This window comes from Lampris incognitus, chromosome 3, assembly GCF_029633865.1.
Source record: "Lampris incognitus isolate fLamInc1 chromosome 3, fLamInc1.hap2, whole genome shotgun sequence".
In the NCBI taxonomy this organism is placed as follows: domain Eukaryota; kingdom Metazoa; phylum Chordata; class Actinopteri; order Lampriformes; family Lampridae; genus Lampris; species Lampris incognitus.
This window is the reverse complement of record NC_079213.1, coordinates 68,302,097-68,314,572: the sequence shown is the minus strand read 5'-3', so window position 1 is coordinate 68,314,572 and position 12,476 is coordinate 68,302,097. Positions and strand designations below refer to the sequence as shown.

At 43.9% G+C, this 12,476-nt stretch overlaps 1 protein-coding gene across 1 annotated transcript in view; it reads left to right on the top strand.

Annotated features, from left to right (window-relative positions):
• Positions 1–12,476, top strand: part of pde4ba (phosphodiesterase 4B, cAMP-specific a) — a 110,731-nt gene that overhangs the window by 20,665 nt on the left and 77,590 nt on the right. The window contains exons 2-5 of the mRNA XM_056277211.1: positions 5,309–5,503; positions 7,987–8,023; positions 8,337–8,407; positions 11,144–11,196. Coding sequence (XP_056133186.1) covers positions 5,309–5,503; positions 7,987–8,023; positions 8,337–8,407; positions 11,144–11,196 — 356 coding nt within the window. The remainder of the gene's footprint in view (positions 1–5,308; positions 5,504–7,986; positions 8,024–8,336; positions 8,408–11,143; positions 11,197–12,476) is intronic.

Sequence of the window (12,476 nt, the reverse complement as noted above, 5' to 3'; positions counted from 1 at the left end):
AGCAACACAACATCCTGTCCTTAAACCGGTGTGACTGGTTTGGCTCAAACATTGTTTTGCTTCAAGTATGACGTGATCACTTGTTGTGGCATATTCTTTTTTTCTTTTTTTTTGGGGGGGGGGTTTCTCCACAATTGTATCTGGCCAATTACCCCACTCTTTCGAGTCATCCCAGTCGCTGCTCCACCCCCTCTGCTGATCCGGGGAGGGCTGCAGACTACCACATGCCTCCTCCGATACATGTGGAGTCGCCAGCCGCTTCTTTTCACCTGAGAGTGAGGAGTTTCACCTGGGGGACGTAGCGCATGGGAGGATCACGTTACCCCCCCCCAGTTACCCCTCCCCCCGAACAGGTGCCCCGACCAACCAGAGGAGGCGCTAGTGCAGCGACCAGGACACATACCCACAGCCGGCTTCCCACCTGCAGACACGGCCAATTGTGTCTGTAGGGACGCCTGACCAAGCCGGAGGTAACACGGGGATTTGAACCCTGTGTTGGTAGGCAACGGGATAGACCGCTATGCTACCCGGATGCCCGTTGTGGTGTATTCTAACTGAGCCATTTGGCTGAGCAGAGGGTGCTGAGCTCTACCTGGATACTGGAATGGACCCAAACACTTCCATAAGTCACCCAGACTGTCACAAGACGGTCACAAGACTGTCTGCACTGAAATTCCCCGGCTTTTAATAACATGTAATCCTGAAGGTTTGGGGATTTGGACTGCAGTGTAAAGTCTCCTTCTTGTCATCATTATTTATTTATTTTTTGATGAATCAACTGTTTTTCATTTGTTTTTATGTGTTCAGAGTTATTTGCTCGAAGCCGTTGTCTGTGGCGTCACAGCATGAGAAATATTTATGCCAATTATAAACATTCAAATTAAAGTGGCTATCGTCCATGATTTCCTTTCTTTTCAGAGCCAAAACATTAGAAAAACACTTGTGCGTGCAACTTTTTCCCATCCCAGCTTTTCCATTATGACCCCTCCAACTGCTGGACTTGGATTCTGGTGTAAGGAAAACACTCCATCCATTATTCCATCCGCCGCTGGGTGATGGTTCTTTATCATTTGGCAGTCAGATGGTCATTAGCCATTTCCTAAACCACCGCAACTTGACGCAATGCCGCCATAAGGTGACTGTACGCTGACCGTCAGACGCTGGGCATTTGCATACATTTCGCAGCCCACGTCCTCGTAGCAATAGGCTGAGCTGAAAAGAGAGAGGGGCTTCTCCGGCATTGTGAAGGAGTTACATGTTTCCTCTTGAAAGAAGACATCGATAGACATAAAAATTATAAATAATTACAGACATTTACAGATCTAAACTAGCTGCAAGCATCCACGAAATTCAGCAGAGGCAGCATTGCTCCTCTGCTGGCTTGTCTATGAGAAGCATCAGTAGTAGAAGGTGTCATTCTACCTTTTGCACACATTTCCAGAATCTGTCTCTGGTTCAGCTTGCAGCAGAGCGGGTTCTTGCAATATTGTGAGTTTAAAGTTTATTTATGACCTTTGTTGCATCACTCACTTACGGGAAAGTGTAGAGCAGTAAGTGTTTCCCAGTTGAGTGTTGGACTTGTTTGTACACATGTTTTTTTTTCCACTTTATGGGGTTTGGATGTACTTACTAATCCTTGGAGAAAATCCTCATCGTTACTCATTACGGAGGTGGTTTGCACATTTATGGAAAGGATTTTATCTTTGGCCACAAAAGTACAATTGTTTCTGCTTTCCATCTTTTGCTTGAGATATGAAATAGGGTGTTCTGGGAGGACTGTAAGGGGATTTCTCTGTGTGTGTGTGTGTGTGTGTGTGCGTGTGTGTGTGTGTGTGTGTGTGTGTGTGTGTGTGTGTGTGTGTGTGTGTGTGTGTGTGTGTGCGTGTGTGCGTGTGTGTGTGTTCTGAAATTATTCAATCTGTTCATAGGATTACAGCATATAATAGAAAAGGACTAGTGTGACCTCAGGGCCACAGATGCAATCAACCATTAAGAGTGCAGTACATGCATGCATACATACTCTAAATTCCCATAGTAAACCAGCCCATGCACACTGCAAAGACATAAAAAGCACACATTTTCATTTTTTATTTACATGTTTATTTATGTGTGTATGTTTCTTGTTTGTGCTGAATGAATTGAAACAAGCACAACAAAAACACATTGTCAGCCCAGTGTGACTTGCTCCCATACTTCATCATTTATAAGTGGAACTTGAACTTGCAGGTGGAAAATTAACTTGCAGTCATCATTCGAAATAAAAATGTCTCCCCCAAAATAATTTGGGTTTACATGGTTCCCTTTGATTACATTGTCCTTGCGTGCACTTGCATGTCCTCATGCCGTAGGTCAACTCTGTGGTGTGGATATGACTTACATTATATAACATTCACTGCCTCAGATTATTTAAGTCGTACTCAAGCTGTCAGTCTCATTCTGTCAATACTCGTATTAGCAGTAATGCTAATCCATTTGAAAAGGGACAAGGGCCATTAAATCCCTGTTTTGAGCTTCTGTGGCAGGGCTCCTGTGCTGCTTTTATTTCTCTTCTGATATGACTGTACCCGCCAGCTCTCGTGTCACGAGTTTGATTGTTTTTCGTTAACCCGATATCCCTCCCATGTGGGCAGGGAAGACATCTGTTCTCAGTTTCTGGCACTGCAGGATAATGAGTTCACATCTCACTTCCCCTGCCGCAGGAAAAACCGCAAAAATCCCTTCCCAACCATTCCCATATGTCTTAGGAATGGTGGGAATGAAATCACAAGGAAGAGGCAGTGATGACACCCAGAGCCCAGAACTAGAGCCTATCATATTAAAAGAAAAAAAAAGATAAAGTATTTTGACCAAGATTGTAACTACTTTCTTCTTAGTTGTTTATTTCATATGATAGTAGTTTCTAACTGTTCCTCGGGTCTCTGATAATTGCTGGTTTTCTATCTTGCCAGGTATTCCAGCAATTTAACCGAGTGGTGTCCAAATTGGTAATAGATTGTATGTACTTAAAGTATGTAGTGTATACCATGGGGCGTATTATTCAATATGTTTAATGCAATATGCGCCATGCGTTATACTTGGCGGACTCGCATGCAAGCGGAAGTAACCATTTGTAACACCAGAAGAAGAACTTTGTCGCATTTAAATTTGAATAACTGTCGCTTTTACTGTGTCTGTTTCAATTTAGCCCTAGACTTTTATTTATACGAACATATTTGATCGCGACACTGTTTAAAAAGACATGTGAGAATCCCTGTGTTACCTCCGGCTTGGTCGGGCATCCCTACAGACACAAATGGCTGTGTCGGCAGGTGGGAAGCTGGTTGTGGGTATTTGTCATGTTCGCTGCACTAGCGCCTCCTCTGGTCGGTTGGGGTACCTGTTCGGGGGGGGGGGACTGGGAGGAATAGCGTGATACTCCCGCGTGCTAAACCCCCCCCCCGGCGAAACTCCTCACTGTCGGGTGAAAAGAAGCGGCTGGCGAGTCCACATGTATGGGAGGAGGCGTGTGGTAGTCTGCAGCCCTCCCGGCTCGGCAGAGGGGGCGGAGCAGTGACCGGGACGGCTCGGAAGAGTGGGGTAATTGGCCAAGTACTGTTGGGGAGAAAAAGGAGGGGGGGGGGATCCAACCAAAAAAAATTAAAAAAGACATTTGAATTTGCTGACACGGCAGGGGGGAGTAGACCTGGCACAATAGGTGAATGCAATTAACTAAAGCATTCATGATCCAGAGGATCTGAGTCAAGAATTACAGCCTTTCATTGTCCAATCCCTTTTCCTCCACCTCCTTTACAACTATCACGCCTCCGCCAGGAGCTGCAGCTTCTGGCACGTGTGATTCTATTATTAAATGCGGTGCATCAAACCACATAATTCTACCTTGTCAGGCTCAGTCAAGCAAAGAGTGAACGTGTTTGTTCTTGGTTGAATGTGTGTGTGTGTGTGTGTGTGTGTGTGTGTGTGTGTGTGTGTGTGTGTGTGTGTGTGTGTGTGTGTGTGTGTGTGTGTGTGTGTGTGTGTGTCATTGAGAGAAAGGGGTAACAGGTGGGGGAACAGAGACGGAGGTTTTCTTTCCAGAGAAGGCAATGAAACCAGCTCCTTACTGACCTTTTGAGATGGTTTGAAACAACAGACTCGGTTCATTTAGACAAACTTCGGCGTGTGTCTTTGCCCTCCCTTTCTCATTTCCACCGGTTTCACTACCACCTCTGCCGCCCCCCACCCCCCACCCCACCAGAGACACCAGATGAAACGCCACCTGTCTTTGGCTCTTTGCATCAGACTGGATGTACAAGGCTGGGAAGTGGGTCAGGTCTGAATCCTGGTACGGGTGTGTCAAGAGGATCTGGTGGGTACGTGGTGTGATGTTCTTTCTCGACGGACCTCTGAGTGATTTCTTCCCCTGGGGGGGATGTTGACAGTACACATGGCAGACCTCCACCTGCCCTTTTCTGCATGCTTGGTCATTAAAAGTTCCCAGAACACTCATTATTGAAAACAAAGTGTTGTTATCTTGCTGCACTCTGTGAAACAGGAACTTTTTCATCTTGTCCCCCCCCCCCCCGATGCCTAAACAGCCAGGGAAGTTGTCTAATATGAAAACAAGTAAGAGCTTGTATGGGGAAGGTTATGAACATGTCTTTCAAGTGATTTGGTGGCGTGCCAGCGAGCTTATAGCCTTATATTTACAGTCAGGTCTCCAAGTTACATTTTGATAACCTCTTTTTGTCCCCCATTTTGGTAATCTCATCGAGAACCTTGATTTGAAATGCAGTTAATTGTCACCCACAGTGATACTTCACTGCACTTTCTGATGACTCCTCCCGAGTCCTCCAAATATATTATTGATTCTCTGTTCATAATCTGCCAGCTAGTTCAGCGACCACCTCGAGGTGTGGCTGTGGGTCTTAACATTATCCCACAACCCATGTTATTGTCACCGCTTCCATCTCTTACCTCACTGTCTTTTTTTTTCTATAAACAGTACATTACAAATCACTATGTACAAATACAAAATAACAATAAATATCTTTAGTTTGTGTATTCAAATGCAAAAATTCCCCCGCTTAATAGTTTTACACTCACAACGGTCTCCTTCATGTCAACAATGGGATGATGTAACTCTAATTGGTGCATTAGTCAGCATTAGTCATTTTTTCATTGCGCAAGAATGATCCTTCAAACCAGATTCAAACCTATTTGCTCTCTTCAGTTTCCTGACTTGTTCTACTCTACACCATTGAAACAAGGCAGAATTACCTGGGGAAAAAATCTAAATGTATATATATATATATTATTTTTGTGTTTTCAGTTTTGATGTGGAAAATGGCCCATCTGCCAGCTGCAGCCCCCTGGACCCCCAGGCATCTCCTGGCTCTGGTCTGGTCCTCCACACTAACTTCCCTGGTCACAACCAGCGTCGAGAGTCCTTCCTTTACCGCTCAGACAGCGACTATGACCTGTCACCCAAGTCCATGTCCCGAAACTCCTCCATCGCATCCGAACTGTAAGTTCTCGCACCTGCAAACAAACAGTGTTACTAGGCAGATGGTGCATGCATACTCATGTACTATCATGCATACTTCAGGCAGGCATGCACAGTGTTTCCCCCCCTTTTTCTTCCAGGTGTTTTGTTAAACTGTAATCGAATTCAAGCTTATTCATTTACAAATCACAGTTCACCTAATTGCTGACTTCTAACAATTATTAAAAACTTAGCTTCCACTGAAAGTTGTGGTCATTGGCGTCTTTACTTTACACTTCTGTATTATTACTCTGCCATCTAGAGGAGACGGGTAAATCCAGCACAGCTGCTGAATATCAGATAGACTGCCGAGGCCTGGGAACTTCTTCATGGCCAAGTACATCATCATCCTTCCCCTAAGTTTAGATGCAAAAAAAACAGGACAATGGTGCCTTTTCAAAATGGCATTCTAGTAGAGCTAATTGCCTTACAAGGTTGCACCCATTCTTAAATTCATACCCTGTGCTCCCTCCTCTCCTCAAGTCTGTCTCCTCTAAGTGGATTTAGATCAGTCTCGTTGTGTCATGACTAGGGCTGTCTTTAATTACTTAATGCCTTCGTGGCCGCAGCCAATGTGGCAGCAAAAGCTGAACGTAAACAAACAAGAAAGACCTCTTGAGTGTATTTGTGCAAGTTTCTCTCTCTCTCTATCGCTCTCTCTATCTCTCTATCGCTCTCTCTCACTGTCTCTCACTGTCTCTATCACTCTCTCTCTATCTAGCTCTCTCTCTATCTATTTATCTCTCTCTATCTCTCGCTCTCTCGCTGTCTCTCTATCACACTCTCTCGCTCTCTATCGCTCTCTCTCTCTGTCTCTCTCTATCGCTCTCTCTCAATTCAATTCATTTGGCTTTATTGGCGTGACAATTTGTTCATCTGTGTTGCCAAAGCTTTTGATACATCAAAATGTATTTAAATTGAAAAACAAAGTAGAAATAACAGTAAGTGGTAGTAATTACCATTGAAGATCTGCACAATGGCCCATTTCTCAGATATATATTTAAAGGGCTCATTCAACACTTTTAATGATCTCTGCTTAAAGTACGATTTACCTCAGTCTCACTTGTTCCGGTGTCTTCAAGTTCGTAATTACGCTCTCACACATTTCCCATCTTTCCCTCAGCTTCCAGTAGGCTCTCTTGTCTCTCTCCCCAGGGCACATGGCAGGATCTCAGTTTTACATGACCTTATATCGTCCTCGGATCTGAGTTCTCTAGCAGGGGTTAGGGGTAGTTTGGAACAGGAGCTAGAACGTGGTGTGACAGATGAATGGTGGGACAGGGCACCAGCCAGGGTCAACTCTACATCCTCATGTTCCCATTTAAGTTTAATTCAGTTTTAAGGTCTTGCATAGGGTTCATTTTACAAAAGCTTAGTAGGCTGTTTCCAGGCGTGAGTGATACCTGCGATAGATGTGGCTCATCACCGGCGGATCATAGTCGTATGTTTTTCTCCTGTCCAAAATGAGCTGAGTTCTGGTCCCTTTTCTTTAAGATGATAGGAGAAGCCCTCAAAATTACACTGGATCCCTGCCCCTTGGTAGCCATCTTTGGCGTACCCCCTATGCCGACCAGTCTTACCAAGGAAAATTCTGATGTTGTTGCCTCACTCATTGCCGGTAGACGCATTCTATTACAGTGGAAAAGCCCAAATCCACCTTCCGCTACCTCCTGGTTAAAGGATTTAATGTCATTTCTCCCATTAGAGAAGTTGAAGTATTCTTTAAAGAGGCTCAACTGCTAAGTTCTACAAAAAATGGCAGCCTATTATCTCATATGTAAATTCTCTTACCTCTCTGGACCCCATGTGATTATCAATGAATCCATTCCTTGGGGTGAGCATCCCAAGCATCCTTTTTGTTGCACTGACCTCCCTACTTTATTTTATTCCATTTTATCCACTCCCTGTGTGTGTGTGTGTGTGTGTGTGTGTGTGTGTGTGTGTGTGTGTGTGTGTGTGTGTGTGTGTGTGTGTGTGTGAAAAATGTTGTGAAACACTGATCTGTTCTTTGTGTCTAACATATATATATATATATATATATATATATATATATATATATATATATATATATATATATATAAAACACTGGTTTCCAAAAAAAGATCTGCACAGTAAATGAACATTAACACTAACAGATGTATTTGTGTGTGTGTGTGTGTGTGTGTCTTTCTATCACTCTCTATAATGCTCTCTCTCTCTGTCTGTCTCTCTCTCTGGCCTGTTTGTGTGTCTGGAAGCACATGTGTGTGCACAATATGTGTGTGTCAGGAGTTGGGCCAAACTTTGGTAGAAAGAACGAGATGCCTATAATTGGCACAAACCCCCACAAAACAAGACTTCAGATCTAGTCCCATGCTGCAGCAGCATGATGGCTGCCTGTTCAGGTTCTGATGTCTGTGTCTGAGCTCCATGTGTGGGCTTCATGTATGTTAAATCCCTTCATGCTTTTGCTTTTCAACTTCCAGACATGGCGATGACCTGATTGTAACACCTTTCGCTCAGGTAAATATTACAGCATGGACTTCAGTGTCTTACTGCAAAATAGATGTGGTGGTCTTTGTTTAGATTTGCAAATACTATCTGATGAGAGACGTTCCTTTGGTCAAACCAAGGAGGGTTAGAAATTGAATAGAAATAAAATTAAATCAACCATTAAACACCACTGTTAAAAAAAAATCCAAGAACACATTGCTCTGTTTTGGAAATTCACAATTTCATGTAAATTAATGATTACTTCTCAGTGTCTTCAGTTGATGATTTAAGCCATTAATCTTGCTAAACTCTCTCTTATCACTTTCCTCTCGTTTCTTTCCAGGTTCTGGCGAGCCTTCGGAGTGTAAGGAACAACTTCACAGTCCTGACCAATGTCCAATGTGCCTCCAACAAGTAAGTGATGATGAATCAAGATTGCTAACTTAAAGCTTATGTGTGTACAACTTTCTTGTTAATGTGTTGCGCTGAAGTTAGTTACACATGGTTAAATCATTCAAGCGGTGTCAATGCAAACGTTAAGTAATATGCTTGAAGCGCACATTTGGTGCCATTTTAGAGCTCCAAAGCTCAATTATCTGCAAAAGTAGAAAATACCCATCAGGTAAATTTGTACAGTGTGCTTCAAAGCAGAGAAAAGAGGTCATGATAGAAAATGTGCAGTCGTACAGTTAAAAGCAGCCTACGACATCGGTACCAGAGAGTGCCGATACGGTATCTGTTTTACTTGATGCTACGTATTTAAGGAGTACATACAGGAAACACTGGCTACTTGTTATTCACAATGAAGCAAAACTCTAAATTTAGATACAGGTCGAAGTTAATCTTTGACACACAGGGCCAGTGTTGTAATTTCCCTATCGACAGTTTAAATGCTGCTTCAGAGTAGCATCAGTAACGTTTACGGCTATCCCAGGTGGCAGTTATCATGTCACACTTATGCGTCATTCCCAGTGGTAGATTTAGAAACACTTTTAGAACTTTTACAGACTACGTTTGCTAAGTTTATATTTGCCAAACAGGCCAATCTGTGTTGGTCCAATGTAGTCATTTTTTCCAGTGGTTGACGGCCTGCAGTTCCACACAATTGACACACGGGAGCAGCGTTGAGCTTTAGACTGACTGCTAGGAGTTTAACAGTTGAACAAAAAGGTCCTGCAGTGTGCAGCTGTCATGTAAACACACACACCACACACACCAAATCTGGCTTTAAGTCATTTTACCACTTAATTACGGAGCCATGCCAAAGCAGCGTTGGAACTTAAATACATGTTTTTATAATCTCTTGAGAAATAAAAACATAGTTTCCCTCCATGTATCAATGCAATTAGCTAGCTCTTCGTGGACTCCGTCTGTTGTGGTCAGCCTCACTAAACACAAACTCCCAAACTACTCACCCGAAAGGGATGGCTTATTGGTATGTATTGAATGCATTTGTCACGTTCCCCCATTTGCCTGCATTAGTTCTTCTGTGGCCACTGCGGACTATCTTCTCTCAAGAGAAAGCTATTTTCTCTTTCTAGAACCACAAAGGCATACTGTTAGACAAAAGTCATGTCTTGCAAGTTGCACACATCGCCTTGTCTTGCTTTTCATTGGCTGAAAAAAAAAAGTTATGAATTTGGAAAAAAAGTGAGCAAATAAATGCTGTCCGGGGTGGAACAACGGATCATTGCTAGTGGGATGACGCCTCAGTGGCTGCATCTGTATATGATCAATGGAGTTAGAGAGTCAAATTCTGTTCTTTTGCTTTAGATATGTTGTATTATGTATTTGGGGCAGCACAGTGGTCCAGTGGTTAGCACTGTTGCCTCACAGCAAGAAGGTCCTGGGTTCGAACCCCAGGCCGTCCCAGCGGTTGCATGTTCTCCCCGTGTCTGCGGTGGGGTTTCTCCGGGTGCGCCGGTTTCCTCCCACCATCAAAAAGACACGCATGTTAGGGTTAATACTCCTGTCTGTGCCCCTGAGCAAGGCAATGGAAAGAAGAACTGGAGTTGGTCCCCGGGTGCTGCAGCTGCCCACTGCTGCTAGCTGCACAGCTATGCAGATCATGAATTTCCCCACGGGGATTCATAAAGTATATAAAATAAATAGTTAATTAATGTTATATTATCCATTATGATGAATTTTGAATTATGTACACTTAGCATAACGTATGGCAGTAAATGTTGAAGCAAACAGAATTCCTCTCAGGCTTTTGTGGGACACTTTCAATTTAGCACGTTTTCAAATCTTGTCATTTTTAAATTTCCTTTTTTTTTTTCAATGATAGTAAATTCTCTTTTTAAAATCATCATTTCACGGCCAGATTTCCAAGTGTTGGTAATATTATTTTGGTTCGCACCGGAGTTCTTCATATTCTCTTTTAGGAAAATTACAGGCTGGATCAAATCAACTATTGCCATTAACCAATTTATTTAGATTAATTTAGTTTTCTAGCCCATACAGAAAGATACAGCGCAGACAACATGTGTATTTGGTAGCTGTTTTCATGGGAAAACTGTTCTGGTTCTGACTCCAAAATATAGCTTTTCCAGATGGTGTAGTATGGCACGCTCATGCTGGCTGGTGAATATGTACTGTGTTGGACATCCGTCTGTCTCACCCCGTGTCTGCGTATAGGTACCGTATGCACGTCTGACACCCGAAGAAGGAGCAAAGAGCTCGATTCTTGTTCTTCTGGTGACTTTATTGAAAATTCAGCCCGCTGTATTGAATACCCAAAGCCCCTCTGACCTGGATTCAGCTGGCACACATACCAGCTGCACTCATACAAATGCTGGCACACACACACACACATACACAGTGATGTACGCTTGCAAAGACTAGCAGAGACAGATGTGCGGTGTGAGCCTGCCGAGGGAAAAGGTTGAGGTCAGCTTGCCCCCAAGTGCCATGCACAACTGTAATACTATCGGCCTCTTTTCTCATATTGGTGCAAACCACACTGTACTCCCCTCAAGATATAGCACCATATAATACTCACCTCAATATGTAACACAAACCTATTGGGAGATTAATGTGACATAGGGCGTCCTTTTGTAAAACTGATATTCTCTCTCTCTCTCGCTCTCTCGCTCTCTTTCTCTCTCTCCCTCGCTCTCAATTTCTGTTTGTCTTTTATTCTCTCAGGAGGTCTCCTGCAGCCACAACACAGCCGCCCATCACCAGAGTTTGTCTCCCAGGTAGGGAACCCACAGCACTGCCTGGCTCATTGCCTGCAAAAACACATTCAACACACATTGCTGGCGCTGCAGCGCCACCCAGAAACCGCGGTGAGCTGCCGTGGAGGTTGTTTCAGCCCGGCTTTAGCGGCGCTGTGAGGAACCACAATGCTCTGTGCACCCGGCTGATCTAAATCTATCTAAAACACCCCCCATTCCCTTTTACCTGTCTCTTGTTCTGTCACCTGTCTTGCACCCTGTCTTCTTGTAACTCTCTCTCTCTCGTTCTCCCCTGTCTTATAACTTCTTGTAACTCTCTCTCTCATTCTCCCCCGTCTCCCTCCTTGTGTCCGGTGCTCTGGTGTACGTGACCACTTTCACTTTTGTCACATATCCGAGTGCACCCGCAACAGTGTAGTCTAAACTATTTGTCATCGGCTCATTAATGTTGTTCAAACACAACCGCACTGCTAGCACAACACCAAACCAATATCCACACACAGGGGACACACTATAACACACACACACACATACACACAGAGGAGTAGAATTCACTTACAGATCATGTACAGAAAGTTCAGTATTAGTGTGTGTGTGCGCGTGTGTGTGTGTGTGCCTGCTCGTGTTTCTGTGTGTGTCCATGAGATCAGAAGCAGGGGAGTGTGTGAGAGTGCATGGGTGCAGTTTATTTACGTGCGCTTGTGCGTGCACTTGCATATTTGTTTTAAATCTTTCTTCTTTCTTTTTTTTTGTCCGACTTTATACGTGCAATGATGGCGCGACGGCAGCTCGGTGGCTAAACCGAGACTGTTTGAAACGCACGCACACAGAAAAATACACACGCACACAGAATCCAGCGCGAAACCAAACAGAGATAAGAAGGAATTCTTAAATATTGTATATGCACTCGAGCGTGGGGACAGGCATTCTTACTGCAGGGTTATTCTGTGTGTGTGTGTGTGTGTCCGGGGGGGGGGGTGAGGAGGAGGAGGATGTGGGAACCTGGCATAGAATGTGGCTAGAGACTCACGTCAGAATGCAAGATATTCAAAATACAGTGTACTCCTCTGCAGATGGACCTATGGCGAATCCAGCAGTACTACACAAGCCAGGCTGCAAACACGTGTCTGTTTTTAAATCAATGAACTGATGAAAATAACCCCAAAAATAAATCCTTCATTTAGTCCACCTTCTCTTTTCATTTGTGTTTGTCCTCTTCTAATGCAGAGGAATAAGCGGTCGTGGACAGACTGCTGGCACTCGGCTTTTATTTGTTAATCTGTCTGGGTTACCGTCTAACA